Below are 25291 nucleotides of genomic sequence, written 5' to 3' on the forward strand. Positions count from 1 at the left end.
ACAGTGAAAATTTAAAATCGATAAATATAGAAAAAATGCTTAAAACTAAATACTGATATCTGTCAAAATTATAAAAAATAAGTGTTCTGCTAAGTCTAAAAATGAGACAGTTTGTCTCTTTACATGAATTGAGAAACAGAACAACGTCCCTATTCTCAGAAGCTTTCACTTGCTTTCTGTCCTTTTCATAATCCAGTGCAAAATTTCCTTCAATGCTTCAAGTTCTTCAAGCTCTAATCTATTTAAATAGGTGTTTGTAAAATGGTTTCAAGTGTCATGGTTGTGGTACCCAGGTACACCGGGTACAAGCTTGTTAAACACATTTTTTTAAAGCATTCACAATCAGGTTGGAATATGTGTACTTGTTTAATTTTGTCAATCTAAAAGGAATCAGGGAGTCAGCTGTGGACCCACTCAAAGAGATTAGCTGAAAGTTTTATCTCTGTGTATAAAATATGCATTGGAGTTCATGATTTTATGGTTCAATGAGCACCCCATTTATTATTATTCTTTTGCAGTGTAGACAGGGCCTTAATGAAAACCACAATATAAACACACAGACAAAACTCATAGTTCCTTTTCAGAACAGCCTGCCCAACTGGAAGCGAAATCCTGGCTCTAGTGAAATCAAAAGGAGTTTTGCCGTTGACTTCAATGGTGCTAGGATTTCACAGTTGTGTCTAAGTAACTACTAGTTTTTCAAATGGTATCTGCGGACTCATCACCTCTACCTAACTTAAGACTCCTATAGTCCTATATTATTTTATGAAACCATCTCTGACTCCCAGTTTCATAGTACACGACTGTACTTCTCATATCTCAAAACTTAGTCACTGTACATCTCATACCTGTCCTGCCAGATGAAAAATGTTACCGGGATTATTTGATGTAATCTACAGTACATAGTTCACTATTATTTGCAAGTACAGTACAGATTAATTTACTCTGATATTTTGGTATAAGTGAGGCTATAGAAAACTAACTTTGGACTTTATAAACCATTGGGACCATTATTTTGTCCAATCATTATCAAACTTTTTTTCACAGTATGGATCACATCTTAGTAGAGATACCCTAAGCAAACTATTTATCCTTCAGGCTAGGAAAGAAGAAAGAAAGAAAATGATAGATTGTTATTTCTATTTTTAAATACTTGGAAACCACACAGACACTATATTGATGAGCATCATATTCAGTAGACACATTTAAAATGTTCATTCAAGTTCTAGACATATTACTGGTTCTAGTGGTACCTCCCATTTTAAGCACTGGGAATATTGCTGGAATTGGTAATATAATTAAAACAGAATGAACTTCTGAAATGCATTCATTGTAGATAAATTAAATATATAAAGATGCACGTGGTAATGTAAAATCCTCAATTTATTTCAGTATTTTAGCAGGAAGTTTGTTTCACGTGTCATGATGGATGTACTAAATTTGCTTTTCAAACCATCCATGCTAAATAACCTTGTGCAACTGCTTTTATTGCATCGGGTACAGGAATATTAAATAAAGATTGGCTTTGTTGGTTTCCTAATTCTGTATAATGCATTTTTCATTCAACCTTTCCATGTTAAAAAATAAAAATAAAAAAATAAACCTAACTGAATTTCACTTTCATGCACAATAAGAAGCAATAATATGGGTTTATTGGAAACCAACAGAATCTTGCTATACTGTATTCTCATTTTGAACAGAGAGTGGATCTTACCTCAGACCAAAGATGTGTGATTGTTCATAATTGAATAAAGAGTGAATTTTAGCTTCTGAATTCAAAATTATAAGTCTGTCAATGACATCCTGAAAAAAGAAGGCATTATTGTAAAATTATCATGCATCTTCTTATATTTCTTACACTTAAGGTTGATTTATGTGTAAAAATACAGCATTATTTTTTCTAAATGTTACAATTTTTTTTTAAGTATTCGTGCTTAATGTTCTTATTTCCATTAAAGTCAATGGTGCGGAATCAAGGCATATATCTATCTATCAATAGATAGATAGATAAAAAAACAAACACATAACTCAGTTAAATACATATCAAGGCACTGAAATATTAAGCATTTTAAATTACTATTGAATGTTAATATTGGAGTAAAATGGTAAAATGTATGTTTAGTGTTTTTGAAATATGTAGTTCTTTCCATTTCAAGCTAATTTAATCAAAATTTCAGGTATTAAATAATTCTGTGCATAGAAATACAAGTACCAACTCAGACTAGACCAGGGGTCGGCAACGTTTGGCATGCGGCTCGCCAGGGTAAGCACCTTAGCGGGCCGGGCCAGTTTATTTACCCGCTGACGCGTCAGGTTCGGCCGATCACAGCCCCCCACTGGCCACAGTTTGCCATCCTGGGCCAATGGGGGCAGCGGGAAGCGGCGCGGGCGAGGGATGTGCTGGCCGCAGCTTCCTGCCGCCTCCATTGGCCCGGGACGGCGAACTGCGGTCAGTGGGGGCCACGATCAACCGAACCTGCCGCATCAGCAGGTAAATAAACTGGCCCGGCCCACTAGGGTGCTTACCCTGGCGAGCCACGTGCCAAATGTTGCCGACCCCTGGACTAGACAATGGTCCATCTAGTCCAGTATTCCATCTCTAACTATGGTGAGTACCAGATGCTTCAAAGAAAGGTTCAAGAAACCTGATAGTGGACAATTATGGAATAACTTGCCCAATAGAAAAGTTCTGTGGGTTATTTTTGTTTGTTTTTGTTTTTTGCAAATCCTGTCAAATCATCAGTTTGTTTATGATGTGAAGTAAGAGTGTTTTATATGGGCAATTTTATTTTTATCCTACAGTGCTTGACAAAACTGTAAATGACCAGTAGATTGCTCACTGTTTTATCTACAGTTCAGCTTGTATTATCCCTCTCTCTAGTTTGTCTCATATATTGCTTCCAAAGTAATAATTTCATTTTAAAGAATGCACAAAATACACAAAAATTCCACTGACGACATTCTCTTGGACTCAGATTGGTGTGGTAAACTCAAAAGAATTAAAACCAACAAAAACCTTAGGGGCTTTGTTTGCATCAAATGAAATCCATTTTTATTTATTTATTAAATTCTGTTTGAGAAGCATGGCCTCGGAAACAGCAGGGAGAATTATTGTCTGACTCTTTAGATCAATGAGTCACTTCAAGACCACATCAGAGAGAAAAATTATGAACTTAATTTCATAAAATCCATAACAACTTGCACTTCATTTTTTATAAAATAAAGTTACCATTACCAGTAAAATAACATTGGTCAAAGCAGAATCTCCTTTATTTAAAATGCATTCTTATTTAAAGATAGTGGAATCCTCTGACACCAAATTATTTCCCTCCCCAACAGAACAACTTCACTGTAAGTGAAACTGCTACTTTACACTGCAATGCAACTAAACAATTTAACATTTATTCTAAATCACTCGAAATTCGATTTTATTGGATCATTTGTGTATACAAAGATTCTTTTGAATATAATTTCCTTTAACCCCAAGATTGCTGCTGCCTTTTCAGTCAGTTGGTTGGCCATGAACTCAGTAATGTAAATAATTTATAAAGGACTTAATGCAAATTGGCTATTTGTGTGCACAAAGAAAGAGATGCTGAGGGATGTTTGTCTGACAACTGCAGCCTCTTCTGCCATTGTATGTTTTAGCAAGGAGCCAAGAATGAGGGGTGGAACACTGCAAACACCGGGGTTCTAAAGAGTGACCCAGGGACATCTGAGCCATGGATGGGGGTTATGAGGCAATGGAGATCTGGAGAGTAACCCAGAGAAGAAGTGCAGGTGTACAGGGGCCAAGAGAAGATTCTGGGCTTTGGAGAGGCTTGTGCAAACACCAGGGCTCTGAAGGTGGAGAGTGCATAATTTGGAGAATATATAAGAACTTTTACTACTATCCATGTGAGCAACTATCAACACTGAAATAACACTTCTTTACAAACCTAAGAAATTCCTCAAACAAAAAGCTTTATTAAAAAATCAGTTAGAGGTGTTTTCGAGTATATTTCACCAACCCAGATTCATAAAGCTATGAAATCACTACTTAAGTCTCACGCAACCCATAGAACCTTCAAACATGATTTTACTTTCTTCATATTATATCACTTGCATACACTACCCTCAACAAATGACTACTCCCCTCCTATGCCTCACAAAACATGCAATTTGGACTCTGAACACAAATAACTACTGAAAACAGAAAATAGTACCATACTGCCTCATTAATCACATAAATAGTGTTACAAGATTTCAAAATAGTAACTTCCAAACATGACAGACAATTTTACAAACTATTTCCACTTTTAAAAATATTCCCTGTACTAACAGTCATCCAAGACTCTCATGCATAACTAAAAATCTACACCATAAAAACTAATCAAATATTTTAATACAATATTCAACAGTTTGAGCAATTGACAAACATCCAATTGTAACCACTTTGTGTGGTTAGAGTTGAAGTTTACACATGATGTGTAGAAGAGGAGGGCAGGGAATGTGGATAAAATAATATGGAGAATGAGCAATCATTAGCATACATACATAGGACTGGGTAAGGAAGTTACTAGGTAAATCCTGACTTTTTATATTGTGTTGGTAGTTTATGCACTTCAGCAACTCTAACCCATTTTTAATTATTTTTTTTGTTAAAAGGTTAAATATTTGTCACTACAATGGGTGTGGTATAAGACTACATATATGGTCCCTCCTCCCTCCACTTTATATATATATAATATATATATAAAGTGGAGGGAGGAGGGACTATACATACATACACCCACACACATATAATAATGTATGATACAAATAATCCATACATATGCGCATGCGCGCGCACACACAAAATTAGAAATGTTCATATATATCATTATTATCCCTGGGAACAGATTTATAATACAAGTGAGGAAGGAAAGTAAGACCTTCAAATTCTGTAAAGATTTTATATTACCCAATATACTATGTTCATATGCTGCCCTCATGCTGCACACAATAAAAAATGCAAAAATACTTTAAAATATATCATTGAGCAGAAAATAGAGCATGTCTTTAATTATTAACATAATACTTGCTCAGGTAAAGTGTCTAACTACATTGTAATGTTTTGAAAAAAAATCAAAGAAAAAATTACTTACAATAACATTAGTAGGAACTTCCCGGAGAGAATATTCTGGTTTATTTGGTATCTCCTGATCACCTATCAGTTCATAAATAGCAGGATAGGATAGCAAATTTACCAGCGCTAGAAAAGACTTAAAAAAAAAAAAAAAAGTTGCTCCTGTGAACTTTTGTATTTATATAACCAAACATTTGATAGCATTTAATTGGCAGTTAATTAAAACAATGTAAAGAAGTTAGGCCCAGGTCTCAGCCTCACCCTGCTCTGCAGTGTGAAGTTTAAACAGGCAGAGCTGCCCAACAAAACAGATGTGGCACATTACTCATATACTCATGAGAGATACATGTATGCTAGCATAAGGGTAGTGCCCATGCACCTTGTGAGAACTGTGTGAACTGATGGGCTGTCACATTGCAGAAGCGAATGGCCCAGTGAAAGTTGAGAATTCTTCTATGGGTCTGAATGAAGTACAATTCTGACAATAAATGTTGAATGATTTTTGAATGCTATACTACTTATATCATCACATACTTGTAAAATTTGGTGGTTTAGATCATCTTGAACTGGTAGTTGTAACGCATTCTAAGACAAAGTAAACGTTATCAGAAAGAGAACTTTCCACTTGAAAGAATGTAACCTCATGTAAATCAAACTAACTGAATATCAAATATAAAATCCAATCATATTCCATCTAAAATATTAGCCAATTTAGGTATACATTTATATGCTGTTCTACAACACTGTTTATAAATCTCAATTTATGCTATTATAAGAACTTATTTGGTCAAGATGATCCTCTATATCACTCTTTTTATGATATTGTTTTAAATTGACTTTAAGTGACCCTTGCAATTGTGACCCTCCATATAACACAGGAACCTATTTCATTCAGTCATTGTTTTGCTTGTTGTACTACACCAATTTTGCCTTAAGTGGCTAAATTGGAAGCAATGCTGATGAAATGTCTCATTTAGGATATTAATGAAACCACCTGTGTATTTATACACAGTAGTAACAAATTGCACAAAATAATATAATTTCTCACCTTCTGACAGCTTCGGTCAATAGGATCTACTGGAGTAGAACTGGGGTGAGTTACTCTAAGATCATCTCTTCCACACTCCAGAACAGCCCATAATTCAGTTATAAGTGCTTTTATAAACCCTAAAATTTAATGTTTGATTTAGTCACAAAAATGCTTAATAAAACAAGTAAAATAAAACTCAAAACTCTATACAATGTGGATACAAATCTTAAAAAGAGATTGCCTCAGGGACTACTCTCCTTTTCTATCCATAATATGGTAGGTACACCACCATCCTTCCCACTGATGATCAAATAACATCATTAGGACAACTACAGCAACTCTTTACAAGGGAAAGTAATGTTACTGTAGGTAATATATTTTTCCATTTTTGTTTGTTTGATTGATTTTAAGCGATTAAGTAGCTGGAAACAAAGAAGACCCAGTATTTTGTCACAAACTAGCTCTTATAGACCACAATTTGGGAACCATATATTATACAATATCATTGATTCTAAAGACACAGGATTTAAGACAACTTGTCTGGAAACAACTCACTTGCACTTGCATAATAAAGTAAACTAGATTTACCTAAAGAGAGAGTAGTTTTGCACAGCTGCCTGTGCGCAGTCTACTGTAATATACAGAGTCGGATTTAGGGGCAGGCTATCCAGGCAACCGCCTGGGGTGCCGGGCTTTGGGGGCATCGTGCTTGGGGTGCTGTTTTTGTCGTTAGCAACAAAAGGAAAAATAGAAGGTTTGAAGTAAAATATTTCAGGTATTCAGCTTGTGAATTAATTTTTCACTAACTACCTAGAATGTTTTGGACCTTTGTAGACTCTCGTGGAACCTTCCAGACTTTCTGAGAACTACATTTTCCTTGACCCTCCTAGAATGTTGTCAGCCATGCCCTTGCAGGTATATAATGGACAGAGCATTGCCAATCAGTCAATGAGATATAAGAATGAAGTGAGAGCCCAGTTGCGACATTGCAAACCTTGTTTTATTGTGCAATTGTGAAAGTGTACTTGTGTTTTAAGACTTGAAGAGTGTAAGTAGTGATTAATAAAGGACATATCTATCGAACCCCTATCTATGCAACAATGTAAAAGAAATATTGTTATTTCTTTTGCCATGCTTACCATGTAATGTTTGATTACTTTCTAAGACTGCAGAACACAGACTTTTGCTCTCCCTAATACGGACCATTTTCCCCCCATAGAAAATAAAAGATGCCCCTGAAGAAGCCTTCAGGAGCTCATTATAGGAAGTTAAAAGCTCAATTGCAATCTAGTTTGCAGCAATGGACAAATTTTATAGGAAAATATCTGAAATAAAACACCACAGACTGAGCTTTAGGCAGTAGCAATCATCCCAGTGCAGAAGAAATTGAGAAGCGAAGTGTAAATTATGGAAGTCCTACTAGTAAGGAATTAGCAGATTTACTTGAAGATAAGGAATGGAAATGTGAGGAAAGTGATGGAGAATCATCCAGTTTTCCTGGCAACATAAAGGAGAGTGATGATAGAGAAAAATCTGTTTTACATGAAAAGGAGAGGAACGATAAAGTAGAATCAGCCTTGCATGATGACAGAAACAGAAGTGAGAAAAACTGCACATCATAAATCAATACATCAGATCCTGCTTTATGACCAGCAATTCTAAAATCTCCCGATATTGATCACAGAATATCGAATGAGGGTATGATGTTTCCAGTAAATGACAGAAGCAACACTTCTCAAAGTCAGATAAGTTGTTCATTGAACACAATGGTAATTTTCTCAGTTTGGTAGAACTCCTGGAGAAGTATGAGGATGTCATGCGTGAACACCAATGTCAAGTAGTTTGTAAAGAAGATGTGGAGCATTACTGCAGCAAAACAATTGAAAACTGATTGATTGACTTTATGGTAAGGCAGGTGCTTGATAACATATTGATGCGGCTTGGCAAAGCAAAGTACTACGCAGTAATAATGAACTGCATTCCCGACATTAGTCAGAGTAAAAAGATGTCATTTACAGTAAGTTAACATTTGTTAACAAGGATGGCTGTATACAAGAAAAGGAAGGTTTTATCTGTTTCTGGTCTGTGGACGACTCTACTGGAAAAGGCCTAACAGAACTGTTTATGAACATTTTGAACAAGAATAAAGCTTCAGGACTGCCGCAGCCAAGGCTACGACAACAGCGTAAACATGAAGGGAAGAAACAGTGGCATCCAGGCAAAGATCCTTATGTTGAATCCAAGAGCTTTTTCTTCATGCCTTGTGGCTGCCATTCCCGCAACCTGACTGTGTCAGATGCAGCATCATCTTCGTTAAATTCAATATCTCTTCGGAGTACTGCAAAGGATATACATCTTGTTTTCAGCATTAACTATCAGGTAGTAGATCCTCATGGACAATGTTACAAATCTGACTGGGAAGTCAGTAAGTGACACTCACTGGGAGAGCCATATTGACAGTGAGGTACCAAATGACTGAGGTTTATGATGCTCTGATGGAACTGATGCAGTTAAGTAAAGCCGTGGCCAGAATCCGACACAAGATGCAAAGGTCGACAAGAGATTGACGTCACTTGTTATTTTATTGCTTGAAAATGCCATTGGCCAATCTTTGGAACTCTCTGACACTGTGCTTCAGTGCGCAAGGGCAAAGGTGAGAAAAGTGACCTTTTGAACTAAAGGACTAGGGTTAACATTCTAAGGTTGTCACCTACCGTAACACTATTTAATACTGGTCCACCCAGTGCTGGTGCACAGTTCAATTTCTTTATGTTAGTACATTTCAGTTATTCTTAATATTAAAGTTTCTATAAGCTTAGAGGAAACCAATTTATTTTTTATTTTCTTAGATATGACATGAATAAATACAGATTTACAGTGTGCAAATTTATCATCTTATCTGCCAGGGATAAATCATGCATGCAAATTGTGCATCAAAGTCGTGAAACAGGCTACAACTGCAATAAAAAATAAGGTATTCAAAAGTTTAAAAAATGGAGGGGGGACGCCAAAGATGCTCCTCACCTGCAACGTCATATGGTCTAGGGCTAGTCCTGCTAATGTATATTGCTAGCTGATTGTAAAATATGTTAAGAAATCTTATCAATATATATCTTCAAATGAAAATTAAGGGAAAGATAAATAAGAAATATATATCTTCTGAGTACTGTCTACTGTAAATGATAGGCTGATATTTATGACCTCAATCATGTTTGTATAAATGCCTTCTAGTGGGGTGAAGATCTGTGCTGATTCTTTCAGGTATTTCACCTGCCTTCAATATCATTAACCACAGGATGTGTCCTGTCTGCGGACCATAGTAGGACAGAAGGAGTCACTCAAGTTAATCTGTTTCTCATTTCCTGAGAGACTCCAGAAAGTAGTAGCAGATTTTTTTTTTTCCAAATCAGCCACAAGGTTTCTCTTATGTAACATACCATAGGGCTCCATTCTGTTGTGCAGGAACTGAAATATGTTCAGATCATTTTAAAAGATTAATGAGAAAATTGGAGCTGTTGTGTCTTCAGTATGAGGACTAGCTGGCTGAAACTGAATTAAGAACAGACTGAAATAAAGCTTGTGGTTTAGGGACAAACTGAAGAACTGGTAGAGATTATTTCAGCTTCATTCATTGGTGGAGTTTGCCTGTCATACTTTTTGCCATCTTAATTACTTCCCCCAACTGATTCTGGATGAACAAACAGAACAGTTGCCAGACAGTTCCATAATCTACTCTGGTTGCAATTTAAGTTATCAGTTTTAATCTTTGAAACACTACATGATTTAGGTGCAGGATATTTGAGCTGTGGTGCCAGTCCCTGGTTTAACTTGGAGAAGCTTTCTGGCACAGCATTTTTAGTGAAGAATTCTTGATTCTGGAACTCATTTCCTCATCAATCAGTGGTCCTAAATAGCTAGAGTTTGTTGATGTTCAGACCTATCCATCTTCCGAGGCTTTTGAGAAGTGAGTGAGTCATGAAGATGGTATATCAGTTAAAGAAGCTGGTATTTATTAATTATGATTAGTTGATGAATGAGGAAGGTTTGTGATTTATTACCAGTTTATTTTGTAACATTCATTAATGTATTCATGCATTTAGGTGAAAGGATAGATACATTTCTTTGAAATCAAAACAAATGAAAAAAAAAAGAGGAACATTCTTTTACTATGCTATCTTAGTTTTGTTTCACAGAATATACAAGATCATATTCTTCCATCTGCAAAAACTTAATGCATAAGGCATTTCTGTACTTAAGAAAAAAACATTTAAAAGAATAATTTTCCACCAAAAAATCAGCAGGCTCCAAACTAGTCATTACTAGTATTGCATATCTATCTTAATCACATCTGACTTTATTTTGTTTAGAATTCTATTATTTTAATTCATGATATTACAATGTGTTAGTGCCTATGATAAAGTTCACCCTTAAAATTACCTGAACGCTGCAGAGCTACTGCACCTGGAGATGTCGCTGCCATTTGTGTAACCATCACTCCATAACTAAACCTTTCACATCCACTCACCTATTCATAATAAATGTAAGAGATAAAAGAAGTTTGGAGAATACAACCAAGACATTCATATTCTCAAATGTTCTCTTATGTATTTTGACTTGTTCCCTGCAGAACTTTAATTTCTGTAAACAAATGTATCTAGACCAATCAGGGTCAGATTACAACACAAGCATGTTTGTTTAGCCAGTAAAGGAATCTCTCCCTTTGCTATTTCAAAGTATAAATAGCATAATATAAAGCATGTGCAACTTCAGCACATAGAATAACAACTTTTTAAGACTATAACCTTCCAAATCCTTTGCACCCACCGATTAAGACTAGGGGGCACAAAACCTTTTAAAAATCCATGTGATAACATATTTTGCCTCCATAATTGAATGAATAATTCCCTATGTAATTTGATGTCTGGCATGTTAGATCTTGCTGTTTTACTGGCAACCACTGTACATGTATTTCAATGTACATACATCACTGAGCACTGGTCTGACTAAGGATTAGGTCCCAAAATTAAATGTAGTGTAAAAAGTATCCTTTTGCTTAACATTTTGAGCTAAAAAGTAACAGTGATAATATGACATTAGTATTGACATTTTGCAGAATAACAACTAAAATAAAATCAATGCACCATACATTTAGAATGTCAGATTACATTTTAACTCAACTCTTCCAATAAGATAACAGCTAAACAATGGTTTATGGTTTTCCCTTCTAATTACCTTAATTAAATAAGTGATTATACTAGACTCTGACATGCCTACCTGGCGTTTTTTTGAGAATCTGCTGAACATAAAGGTTACACATTCATTGAGGGCTCCTGTATTCTGAAGCAGAAGAAGACCTTTTGGAGTAGCAGCAAAGTTTAATAAATCATCTAGTAAAGTCTCTTCCCATACCATACTGAAAATGATAGAAAAATAAAATGAATAAAAAAAGATTTAAAAATAAAAGTAGTGAAAAGCAAGAGAAAATATAAACTTTTCAGGTTAAAAAAAAATCTACCTTTCACTGGACCTATGTGTATGGTAGCAAGTTAAACTACTTCTTGGGGGTTAAACTATGTACAGAACAGCTGCACGGTATACAAATACTGCATCGAAATTCGAGATCACAGAAGAGATCTCACATGGTGAGATAGGATGATCTAGTGGATAGATAACATGACCAAGAGCCAGAAGACTTGGGCTCTAATTCTCAAATCTACTGCTGACTTACTGTGTGACTTTGGGTAAGTCACCTCTCAGTGTCTCAATTTCCCCATCTGTAAAGTGGGAATAAGATTGCTTTCTCCCCACTGTAAAGCATATTGAGAGCTACAGTTAAAAGCACTATATAACTGCAAAATATTATTAAAACTGTTTTGTAGGTGTTATATACTAGACATGAAACAATGCTAGAAAATGGGGGCGCTGTTTATGAAAATGAGGTGCTGTTACATACAATAACCCACATCTGGGTAAGCATATGTGCATTCTTTCCAAACTATTAAAATGTGTCCACTGGAGTCCAGATACTAGTGACTCCATGTCCAGTGAGAAACATTTTATATATATATATGAATTGGTAGGGTGATGGGGAAAAGGTGACTATTAGAAGCAAGCGTGAACACACCCAAACTGTCCTCTACCCAAGAAAGAGAAGCCCAGCATTGAAACGATCTCTCACTAGAGAGATCTCTCACCATGGGATTCACCTTGTAATCCGGATTCCCTGAACACATTGCCTTACTGGATTCTCATTTCTGGGTCTGAGCTCCCTTGGTGGATGTTTGATTCCCACCAGCAGCAGTGACAGATATAAGCAGAAACCCCACTTCCAACAATGGTCAAACACCATCCTAGACTTTAGCCACTGTACCTAAAATCTTGAAGTTATTTCTTGTTTAGTGGGAAGCAAAAGCCTCTTATTCCATAAAAAAATGTCAAATTCAGCAGTTAGGAAGGGATTGTAGTTTATAATTCACTGAAATTAACTATTGATAGGCATCTCCAGCAGAGCACTTCATATAGGGTTCCCTTACTCAACACTGATTTAAAGTCACTACAGTCACTTCACAAAAGGGAAAAAAATAAACCAACAACAAATATTGTAATTCCTATACAAATTACATATGGAAGCTTTTAGAAACTATACCACAGCAATTAAAAGGAAAAGAAAGACACACATAAGTCTATCAACAATGTTTAATTACATATTTTTATACCCCACATTCACATGCAATATAGAGTTCATGTATTTCTTACCACGTAAAACTTAACATATAAACAACTACTGGGGAAATGAAGTTTGCATTAACATCAAAGGAGAGATGTCTTTTCTCTCACTGTGTGACAGGCTTTCAGTCAGTATTCTGGTAATCTCCCTATATGATGTTTTGAAGGCATTGATGGTATTCTACAAAACAGGATTTTTAACTAATAACACAATCAAAGCCATGAGAGAAAAACTGTCAGCTATTTTGTTTTACATCTTTTAATTCATATTTTCCCAGACAAATTTTGATAGACAGCATATTATGAGCCACATAGACAGCAAATTATGAGCCAAATCTATATAGAACTTAGTATAACTACACAGAGCTTGGAAGAACTTCATAACTCAATGACCCCTGTGCTAGGAAGGTCTAAAATGAGAAACCTCAGCTCAAGATATGTACCTTCTTGTAGCTACTAACCTGCTCTTAGCAAAAGCCTAAGAAAACAGATGGGCCTAATAACTGTCCTGAAGGTCAACAAATCTGGGCTGCAGTGGACTTGTGTATTTTACCCAAATATTAATAGACCCAGCAGTACTTACATGTTTTGTGACTCTTGATTTCCTGATGAAATGGAGTCTGCCCCAGGTACAGGAGTAGGAATCCTTTCTGAAAGTGAACTAGCCTATGAAATAAAAAATATAGTTATTATTACATCATTCTTAGAAGTCCTGACTACCACTAACAAAAATGATGGAAGGATGGTCCAGTGGTTAGGGCATTAGCCTGGCATTTGGGAGATCTGAATTCAATTTCCTGCTCGGTCAACAGGATTCCCATGTGCCTGTACACAAGGCACTTAAGGACAAATTTTAAAAGGTATTTAGGATTCTATCTGCAACTTTAGGTACCTAAATACCTTTACAAATCTGGCCCTTAGTCTCTGTGTGTCACAGATTCCCATATGTAAAATGGGGATAAATAGTCCTTCCCTGCTTCACAGGGGTATTGTGAGGATAAAGACATTAAAGATTCTGAGGCACTCAGCTACTATAGTAATGAGCCATATAAGTGCCTCAGTTAGATAAAATAAAAAAAGATTATATGAAATAAATCCTGAATATGTTTTAAAGGGAATATATTTCAAGGTGACACTATAATTTCTGTTAATAAAATATAGTTTTATTATGGACCTTTCTTTCATAGTTTTTCAATTACTTGACTATTTTTTAAATGACAGTAGCAAAAAAACAAAAACAAAAACTGCTCACTGTAGTACGTGCTTCTGTAGTGGGGAATTACATTGTAATTCTGCTTCTCTAAGTATGTCATTCTAGTAGGAGTCTCACTCCTGGGTCTCAGCTCCTTCGTGTGAGCCAAGCAGAACTTCCCAAGTTTTTGAGGGGTTTTTTGGTCAGTGGTAGCTGATGGAAGCACAAGTCACTACCCCAGCTACTAATGACTGAACATTAACTCTTGAAACCTCCTCATCATCTTGACCATAGTCAGCAAGGAGTAATTCACCCAAACAGTGCTACTCCAATCACCATTCCAACTTCAACCCATCCAACATCATTTGGATATGATATGCTGTACTCAGAGTCCCTCCTTTCCAGTTAGGTGTGTTTCTTTTTATTATGTTTTTCCCAAAGCTCTTTTGTCACAATTGACCCAGAAATGTAAATGAGGCCGTGGTCTCCAAATAACCTTTGACTCTTCAATCAGGCCTTTTTTAATGTCCTGTAAATGTTTTTTTTTTTTTCTCACTGCTTTCTTTGGTTTTCTAAAAAATCCACCAAAACTCCTATGCTTTCCTTTGACAATGGCACTGTATAATTCAAAACACGATGACTGTCACTATACTGAGATATTATCAGTACCCTTTTATGTGAGGTAAGGAAATTCAGTGTCAGGAAATAACACCTAACATTACAATATACAAAATAAAACCAAATTAATATGCTCCAAAATAAACGCTTAGATCCAGAATGTCCTGGCATATTGTGCCAGAATTCTGAATCAGAGTAGTTCAATTACATTAATAAACACCTATCTGCCAAGTTGTAAAATACTGTGGAATATTTATCAGAGGTGTGAAGATTTTAAGATTGTTAAGTAAATATTTTCTATATCACTTATTTATCAGCAGAGCGAAAAAATCCTGAAAAAAAATCTGAAAAATTGTAATTCTATTTACATATCTTATATGGTATAGAAAGAAATGCAAATAATATATTTTTCCAATCTTGCTTAAAATAAAACTACACACACTCTGAAATTTTGAAGATAACTTAGTTTTCTTTTTAATTACAAAATTTCACACACAAAAAGAAGGAACTTTTTTATTCCATTTGCATCTATGGAGATCAGTGTTCTTAACTGTAGGATACTGGTCTCTTTACTGCATATTAGCTTTGATCTGATCTGAAGTAAGAAGTACCTTCTGAATCATTGATACAAAATTAAATATATCAAACAACCCTATCAATGTTCAGAAAAAGTCAACAACTTTGATGGGGATGCTAATGTAAAAGATATCTGTTTTTTTTTTTAAGAAAATACTTTATTTAAGATCAATGATTTCAGATTTTTAGGTTTTAAACAATGATGGGGATATTACACTACTTAATCAAATGATAGTGGATGTTACAGATTATATAATTTCAGATGTGTAATTTTGATGAGCATAATGAAGTTATATTGTAACATACACATGATCAAATACATCCATAATATCATTGTGTAGTATGCTATTGCTCTTTCTAGGTCTGTCAACTCTCCTTCTTTTTAATCATGCCAGCATCTGCCCCAGAATTCTACTACTGCCATATACTTGATCATGAGCACTTTTTGGTGGCTTTGCCTGCAGAGTGAAACTGTTCCTTACCTGTCTTACTGAAAAGTGCTCATGTTCAGAAGTGCAGTGCTAAAAGAGTTACTAGAGCGAACAGGTCCATTCGTTGGGAAAGAGATACCATGATCAAAATATTTGTAAGTACAAAAAATTGAGATTTATAAGTGTCCCAACGGCGAGTCCACATATTAGTATTGAGAAAAAGCTGACACATTTGGGTTATATTTTCAAACTACTTTTACAGTTTTTATTTTGGAGGGTAGTAATGGGATTCTCCCATTGCCCCACTCTTAGCAGCTGTCGGAACCTTGCAAGGATCTACAGGTTTCTTAATGCTGACACACTGTGGAAGTACTCGACATCAGATTGCACCATAAACAGAAGGGAAAAGGGAGTATTGCCCTAGCCAGGGAAACTGGGGTTTGAGCCAGACAGGTCCTGAAAGAGAGAACCCTAAAAACAGCCAACCCTGGGAAAAAGTGCTTAGGTGAGGGATGGCACCCACTGTTACTTCGGAATTACCTTTTAATAATAAACTACTCCACACAATGAGTAACCTCTTTTCACTTTATGAATAAGTAATTTCTGTTTGTTGCTGGGTGATAACTCCAACACCTTACAAAATGGCAATGTGCTTGCCTTACTCCTAGAAACTTTTTAAAAATTATCATATTTATCCTTTAAAACCAGCAACTCCTAATTTCAGAGATGTATTACCCGTTCAAACACTTTGGTACACTACCAATGTCTGGTTTCAGAGTAGCAGCCGTGTTAGTCTGTATCCGCAAAAAGAACAGCGGTACTTGTGGCACCTTAGAGACTAACAAATTTGTTAGTCTCTAAGGTGCCACAAGTACTGCTGTTCTTTTTACCAATGTCTGGAACTCGTAGAGCTTTTTATAAGTTGAAGCTAATTTTAAGAAACCAGGAATGGAAAACTACAACGAAAAATACCCAAGATGGCGAAGCTAAAAACTCAGTTTGCTTTACTAGTTTATTCAGTTCATTAGGGATGAACATAGGGCACATTCACTCTGTAATCTCTACTTGGCCTCTGATGTGGGATACAGGAACAGCAGTTATATCACAGTTATATGTTTGATGGATTTTTCATTCTCAGTATTCTTCATATTCATCTTCTGCACGTCAAATTTAGGTTTTTTGTCCAAATGATGTTCTGTGCTATGACAAGAGAATTTAATGTGCATATAGGTTGTATGTATGCCTAGCTATATCACTTGTAGCACTTCATCACAGCAGGTAATTGAAAATGCCCATCAAAAGCTTGCAAGATTTTATATATCGTAAAAATTAAATAAAGTAAGACAGACTGTTTAAGCTAGAGTGAATAGCATCCTCATCACAAGGATAGACAACTTGCTGAGTTACATAAATTACAGCACAATACATGTAAACTAGTTCACTGAAGTCAGCAGAATTCTAGTCCAGCGTTCTCAATGCAACAGACAGCACTAGCTTCAAGATCAACTTTGTGCAATTAGAAATCTAATTTATCATTATAAAATTGAGATTCTGGTAATAACTTATTTTATTTTCACTATTTTGAATAATTAACCTTTGCCTTTCACTGCAGTACCTGTGCGCAACAGGGGCAGGAAATATCCAAAATAAACTTATGATTCAAAGTATCTCTTATTCAGACTTTAGATTACTGTAAATGAATGCTTAAATTTGGATTTGTGACTGTTTATATTACTTTAAATTATTACTTAATTAATATTGCACACACATATATATTATATTCACATTAATCATAGGTTGTATATACAGTAATGTAGTGGAAGCCGTAGCTGTTCCATTCTAACTCCTCTCTTCCCCACATTTTCAGTCTCATATCTTTCTGAAAATTTAACCTTAAAGCCTTTTTTTTTTTTTCAGGGCTGGGCTGGTTTCTGTCTCTAAGTTAATATTTTGGGAACATTTGAGCCAAAATATTCCATTCATTTTTGAGCATGAAGGAAAAGAAAAAATTCCACCACTTTCCCAATTGAAATATTTCAATGACTTACTTGAAATCAACTCTAGCTTCAAAGTGCTTGACAGAAGAAAATTGAAATTTAGCATGAAAATCATCTTCATCCTCTTAAACATTTGTTTTGACTTAACTAAGTTATGAATGGTTTGACAACTGCACTCTCAGAATGTGCAACAAATGTTTTTTTTTTCTTTTCACGACTATGCTAAGCTCACAACATGCTTAGATAAGAACATGTAGCTCATGTGTGTATGACTAGCCTATCTGAGCAACGAAAATATTAATGAATGAATAGGCAGGGTCATCCCTACCCATACGCGAAGTACACAGTTGCATAGGGCACCAGGAAATTTGGGGCACCAAATTTCCTGGGGCACCAAATTTCCTGGGGCCCTACGCAGCTGTGTGCGGCTCCAGCCCCTGCTCTGCCCCAGTCCCGCCCCTTCCCCAAAGCCCCCGCCCCTGCTCTGCCCCGCCTCTTCCCACCTCTGCTCCGCCTCAGTCCCGCTCCTGCTCCTCCCCTTCCCCAAAGCCCCTGCCCCGCCTCATCCTGCCCCTGCTCCGCCCCAGCCCCGCCCCCACTCCTCTAAGGACTGCAGCAGGTGGCAGGCCTGCACTCACCAGCGGCGGGAAATGCAGCGACCCAGCCCCAGCCGCGCCACCAGTGAATTCTGGGGGGCAGTTGCCCCCTGCCCTCCCCAAGGCTGAGAGCCAGGGGATCAGAGTGGAGTGGGCTGGGGCCGAGTTGCTCCACTTCCCGCCGCCCCGTGAGTACGGGGACAGGCCTGCCCTGCACTCAACGGGCGGAAGGAAGTGGAGCAACCCGGCCCCATCCCGCCCCGCTCCGGCGGCTTGTGCTGGGGGGCGGTTCCCCCCCTGCTCCCCAAGCCTGCTCCTGCCACCCCCCCGTGGAGGCCTGCCCCCCCCCCCCCACACACACACACACACACCCCGCTGGGGTGCTGTGTAGGGCACCAGAATGGTGAGGGACAGCCCTGGAAATAGTTTATTCACGGAGTATATTGTAAAGTAAAAGCTGCACAGCTCTTCAAATTTCAGGAGAAGGGCTCTTTAGGACAGGCTTGCTGAGGTACACAAAATAAGAACTTCCTTGTGCAGGCCTCATAGGTGCAAGTGTTAGGAAATCTCAGTTGGGTCTAATCAATAATTTCACAGTTTGAAATTCTCTTTTTTTGTGTCTTTCCCCATCCCCACCCAAAAAATAGGAAAATTCATGTTAAAAAAATGACTAAAGCATTTTTTTTGTTTTAATTTTACAAGACCAGGAACCAAGAGTGGCGATTAGAAAAGGTTGGCAATAGAAAGTGATACTTTGAAATCTTCCTTTGACATGCGATGAGCACTGACCAGTGGCGAGTCACAACCCCAGGGGAGCTCTTTCATGGACAATTGTGAAAAATAAATTAATGTGTGGACAACTGAGGGCAGCCTATATACCTCATCAGGTATGGTATAAAATTTCCCAGTTTAATCCAAAGGCATAAAACTTCCAAGCTATAAATGGGTTCCTGCCATGCCCGCAGATGCATAGACTCAGGAATGGGAATTATCTGTAGAGCACAATGTTGTACAATAAAGGGTCTTCTCAAGCATACCAGTGTCCCTACTACAGTGTAAATTAAATATAAAGGATTTAATCTGAAGAGCAATAGAATAGTAAAGATATATTTTTATTGTTCACAAAAAACTTAGGTTTGCAATAAGCTAGTTACCTTCTTCCAAGCGTCAGCAATGGATTTATGCAAACCATAAGGAGTCAGCACCTGCAGACCTTCACAGGTACCATACATCTGACGACACACAAAAATGAAAGCTCCTTTAAGGGCTGGCAACATCTCGGTTCCAGACAAAACAGAAACATTTTCATCAAGGAGTTTCTTTGTAAATTGAACAATTGTATGGCCTGCTGTAAGACTAGAAACAAAACAGCCCTTTTAAAACATTGTTTTGTAGTCACTAATAAACAGCATAAAATTAACCATTTTGATTAGCTCATGCAATTTCTACAGCAGAAGTGTAACAGGACTGCTGGGAAGTCCTAGGGGTTGAAGTCATGGCCCCTTTAAGTTAACCCCTCCCCCCCCAAAAAAGAGAAAAAAAAATTGTTCCAATCTCAGTCAGAGGAAAATAAAGATCACTGGGCACTTTCCTTTGGGCTACAGATCCAAACAAAACAAATGTGGAACAGATTCTGTCCACCTAGTCCAAACAAGGGTGGATAAAAATTAATGATTTTTTAAGACAAAAATGATTTTTTAAATTTAAATCAAATTATCTTAATATAAATTAAATACATTTTTCTTCTTTAAAATGCTAAGGACTCAAATTACTATAATCTATTACCATCATTTGAATTAAATTTTAATATGTATATATTCAAGCAGTTCTGTTTGCTGACGAAATTTTAAAGAAAGCCAAGTGACTGAACTGTTGGAAATCACTGGTTAAGCATCTAGAACCAGGTTTATTGAAGTGCTAAGCCAGCTTTTGACAGTAGCTACCTCTGTTGCAGATACAGTGAGACTATTTACTTCATTTCAATTTATTCTACTAGTTCGGTTCAGTGACTAACTCATTCAAAATTAAGAAACCAGCTGGGAGTTGAAAAAGAAGGAAACCTCATTTTCCTCAATCAATCTATTAATAAAAACAAATTGTGAGAAGATGAGATCTACTATTCCTAAAATCTTAAAGGACATAGTGACCAGAAACAATCAGATCAACACACTAACTACAGATTATATATATATATATTGTTTAAAATACAAAACATATTTGGTAAACTTACTTTGTTTTTCAAAGTCGTTTTATTCAACTAATAAAACCATTTATAAATGTTGTTTTGGGGCATTTTCATTTAATTCCAATTTACAGACACATGCAGCTTAACACAGATAACAAGTAAAAAACTAATCTAGTAAAAAAGTGCATCATTCACCATTTTTACATAATAAAATGTAAATATTAAGAATGAGAAAATATATGTTAAGCTATATAACTGCTGATATAAGCAAATAAATGTGTATAGATATTTAAAGCAAAAACAAAACATATGTCCTTTATAAATAACAGGGAGTAACATATTTTTTTAAAGTACTCTCTTACCTATCCTTTTTGGCGGAGCTCATGTTTCCTCCATAAAGGACAAGAGAAAGGCCATCTTCTACAGCAGCAATCCTTGCCAAAATATCAGCTATATGTATTAAAGAGGTTTCAGGGCAATTTATATATATCTGTTTTGTTAAAAAAATACATTAGTTATTTAGGTAAATGGCTTATAAAGTTTCTTTTTACATTTGTAATATGTTTCTGTAAAATATGCGTGTACAAGTCTGGCTCAGGTCTTTAGTGACCAATGGTCACCCTTATGGATGTTCAATGGCCTAAACCCGTGATACTCAAATTTAAGCCATATCTACACTATTGGCTAAATTGGCACTTCTGCGATTGATGCAGCGGTGTTGATTTAGCAAGTCTGGTGAAGACACACTAAGTCAATGGGAGAGCGTTCTCCCATTGACATCTGTACTCTACCTCCCCAAGAGGCAGAAGCTATGTCGACGGGAGAGCATCTCTTGTCAACATAGCACGGCGGAGACACCACTGTAAATTGATCCAAATTACGGCGACTTCAGTTACATAATTTACATAACTGAACTAGTGTAACTTAGATTGATTTATAGTGCTAGTGTAGACCAGCCCAGATGCTTGCGAGCCACAAGTGGCTCTTTAATGTGTCTTCTGCGGCTCTTTGCAACACATGATATTAAAACACTGTGTGATTTAAATATTAACCAATTTAAATTATTACTAACGTAGTAAAAGCATCCTGATTGGTTAATCAATTAAGTTATTAATTTATTTGCTATGAGAGTGTGCGTGTCTGTATTACTACAGTAAATGGAACAATGAATTCACACTACTGTGGCTCTTTTGGATAATGTTGATAGCTAATTTGGCTCCTGAACCACTGACATCTGAGTTTCACTGGCATAAACAAAATTAGTAAATGGCCTCTGTTCAAATTAAAGCACGTACACATCCACGTTTAATGATACTGCCAGGAAAGATTTCAGAGAGGTAGCCTGCTCCTGTATTTTCCAATCCATGCATCTGATGAAGTGGGTTCTAGCCCACGAAAGCTTATACCCAAATACATTTGTTAGTCTCTAAGGTGCCACAAGGACTCCTCGTTGTTTTTGCCAGGAAAGAGTCCATGGATTGAATCAGCATGGAGAATGGACTATCCATACACGAAAGGTGATACTGTAATGAAAATAAACTATACCAATTAAGCACCTTTATAATGGATAACAACATCCACACTATCAGGTTGCACTGATTTCCAATACCACAAGAATACACTTTAACAAAAGTATTGATTTTTCTCACACATCTCTTTGATATCGTAAGATTTAAACAAACATTTCAAGTTTATTTGGGGGAACACTACAAACCTCTGTTCCATTCAGTAAATTATGAATGGGATGAAGAAGTGCATCTATCACCGTATTAGAATATAAACATTCAGTAGCACATTCAGTTCGGTCACACAGAATTTGTAGCACCTCTGTAACAAGGATTGCTGGAGAATAATTGCCTGTCAAACACAAGAAGTATTAGTTTATATTTTTAATATAAATTAACATTAATATATTATCATAACTTTTACCCAGATGCTTACTTGAGTCATCTTCAGTTGGGTAATATCCAGTCAAGAAAGAAAGAAAACAAAAAAAAGTTTGCAAACTGTTATTTAAAATGTTCAAAATTCAAAGTAACCAGATATAAAAGGTATTGAATTCTTCCTTTATTCACAAAGTGATACAATTAAGAAATGAATTAAAAAGGGCAATATTACCTGTGTGCACTGTCAGAGTTATCTTTGGGCAAGTGGGAGAGCAATAAATAAATCGAATAAATAGTACCAACAGGTCAGTTAGGGATATGAAATCTACAAAAATCACAAAGGAAAAAAAGGAGTCTATAAAATAAAGCATTATATTAACCTCATAACAAAAATGAACTTTCTAGACATAGGTAAGCAACTTCTTGTTTTATTGTGATTAACGGCTTTATCTACAGATGACACACTATAAAAATTTTGGACTGTAGCCACTTAGCTAACCACTGTAAATACTTCCAGATCATCTTATATGGCTTGATTCTCTCCCATTTAAATCAACTGGACTTTTACCACATCTTCTGTGGAAGTAGGAGGTGACCTATAATTTAAAGGTATTGAATACATGTACGATATTTATGAATAACTGGACAAACTCCATCCAGTTTATTACAAGTTGAAGTTAATTGTAAAGGGAATTTTCCATAAATTTGCAACAAGACTGTGGATTTAACTTATTATCTCAATGTCGCCATAATTTAACCATTCTTAGTACATTAACTGCTCCATTACTACTTTCACTACTCAGACAACAATACAAATTTACTTACTATTAAGGATGAAGAAATTAGGCCCCATGCTCAATTTTAGCCACACTATGTCTAACAAAGACTCCCAGTTACAGAAGTGCTGAATAATAGGAACAATCTCACTAACATCTACAATACCACATTTGAAACACAGCTTAACTATAAACACATTGTCATTAAACAACTTCCTTTTTCCTCCACTTGCCCATACCTTTTCTATTTTCCAGCTGTACAGGAAACAGATTTCTGCCTTGTTTATATATCAATAATCTTCCTAAAAGGCACAGTGAATGAACAAAATAGATATACTGTAATTCTTGTCCTGAGTAGAAAGTCTTCTGGTTATTGCCTTAAAAAAAAAAGAACATTTCTCACAATTCAGTTATAATTTTCAGTACCATACCTGTCTATTATGTATTCCTGTTTGAACCACCAATAAATGTGTAGTACAACATTTGTAAAGGAAGTTTCCCAGATAGCATAAATAAGCAAATATCACTGAAATATACTTTTTTTCCCATTTCAAGTGAAAAAGACATAAAGAGCTATTTCAAAAGATTATATATAAAGAGATTTTTGTGGGGTGAAAGCGTGAGGGTGTATTCTTCTTTTGCCATGTGGAGCTCAGATATCACAGTAATAAGCATAGTATAAAAATCTAGGTTTTATACATACATATAAAATTGTACAACATAATAAAATAATTACTTACTCCTGTACTGCTGGGGCAAAACATTAACTCTAGAAGTTGCATCAACTGCTGATTCACATGATTCAAAGTAGTAAACACACTGTTGAACAGATGCATTAATCTGAAAAAAGCACAATACAATAAAACTTCCAACACCTCACAATAAATTAATTCTCCTTTAGATCCAAGTATTGCCTCTTAACAACAGGGCCTGAATTTTCATATGATTGCACATAGTTTAAAATGAATCAGCCATTTACCAAAAGGAGGGAAAATCTTCCAAAGCAATATAAGTGCCACTGAAAAGTCCATAATGTTTATCAATAGAAACCTCAGATCTACAGGTATCAAAAGGATTATTCTGCGAAAAGGGTACTTTATGAAAGCTAAGAGAAGTACAGTATTTAGTGTTATTCAGGAACATTGATATGGAAACTGTGTGGTGGAAATTATTTCGGGATGTCAAGAAGTTCAGCAGGTCAATCTAAATCACAACATTGTCCAGTTATACTGGAAGAAGGACAAAAGACACAGGGTATGGTTTAATCAGCCCCCAACTTTATTATTAGATGTCTGAGATAACCCGGCACATAAAATAATATAGTGCAGGTAACTCCATGTTCATTTCAATATCTACGTGGGGGCTTCCACCAGCCTCCCTTTTTCAAGCCAACCTATTGCTGCTCCACCTGGTCTGGTGAAAAGGGGCTTCTCTTGCTGAGCTTGCCCTTATCAACTCCCCAGCTCTTCCAGTCCCTAGGGGAGGAGTCAACTGACCCCCGGTGATTTCTTTCTTTTCTTAAAGTGATATACCCCGTCTTTCTGCAAGCCAGACAATGCTTCCCCTCCCACCGCTTAACTAAATAAAAACATGTTCTAGGGTAGCATCGTAAAGATGTCAGGAGAATAAGCTACATATGTCCAAAAAGCCAACTGCTTTCTTTAACTTATCGCACGTTTTAATCACCCTTTTAAAATAATTTCACTCATGGTCTCTTTTCACTTTTAATTGCCATGTTTTTTTCCTGCTTCAAAAGGACACCTAATCTGGTCTTCAAAGCCTCAAATTATTTATTCTTTTTCTTCTTCCTCCCAATGTACCGTACAAAGGTGTCTATATTACTGAATATGACTGATCAAATTCAGCACTGGCTTAAATGTGTATGCTGGTATAAGCTAGATATTTGATTAAGATGATCTGAAAGTTTGTGGTCAACATTTTCAAACCTATGTGCCTAACATTAGACTTCTAAATTGATGTTTAATTATTTAAATAAGTGGCCTGATTTTCAAAGGTAGAGAGCACCTGCAGCTCGCATTGATTTTGATGGGATTAATTGGTGGCCAGCAATTCTGAATATCAACTACACCTCTACCCCGATATAACGATGTCCTCAGGAACCAAAAAATCTTACCGCATTATAGTTGAAACCGCCTTATATCAAACTTGCT

The 25291-nt window shown here is 36.2% G+C and overlaps 1 protein-coding gene across 26 annotated transcripts in view; it reads right to left on the reverse strand.

Annotated features, from left to right (window-relative positions):
* The window catches only part of TBC1D32 (TBC1 domain family member 32), a 159162-nt gene that overhangs the window by 105990 nt on the left and 27881 nt on the right, over window positions 1-25291 (reverse strand). For 22 of the 26 annotated variants that reach the window (XR_010599620.1, XM_065588428.1, XM_065588429.1 and 19 more), the window contains 13 exons: window positions 23861-23960; window positions 23360-23497; window positions 22577-22669; window positions 22173-22315; window positions 20821-20948; window positions 19428-19629; window positions 13447-13529; window positions 11412-11550; window positions 10575-10662; window positions 6156-6274; window positions 5642-5692; window positions 5127-5243; window positions 1715-1803 (listed from right to left, as the gene is read on the reverse strand). Coding sequence is in view for 25 of the 26 variants with exons in the window: in XM_065588428.1 (XP_065444500.1) it covers window positions 1715-1803; window positions 5127-5243; window positions 5642-5692; window positions 6156-6274; window positions 10575-10662; window positions 11412-11550; window positions 13447-13529; window positions 19428-19629; window positions 20821-20948; window positions 22173-22315; window positions 22577-22669; window positions 23360-23497; window positions 23861-23960 (1490 nt within the window). In the remaining variant the exon portion in view is untranslated. The remainder of the gene's footprint in view (window positions 1-1714; window positions 1804-5126; window positions 5244-5641; window positions 5693-6155; window positions 6275-10574; window positions 10663-11411; window positions 11551-13446; window positions 13530-19427; window positions 19630-20820; window positions 20949-22172; window positions 22316-22576; window positions 22670-23359; window positions 23498-23860; window positions 23961-25291) is intronic. The other 4 variants (XM_024114033.3, XM_065588444.1, XM_065588445.1 and 1 more) reach the window with 2 other exon arrangements.

Source organism: Chrysemys picta, chromosome 3, assembly GCF_011386835.1.
Source record: "Chrysemys picta bellii isolate R12L10 chromosome 3, ASM1138683v2, whole genome shotgun sequence".
Lineage (NCBI taxonomy): Eukaryota > Metazoa > Chordata > Testudines > Emydidae > Chrysemys > Chrysemys picta.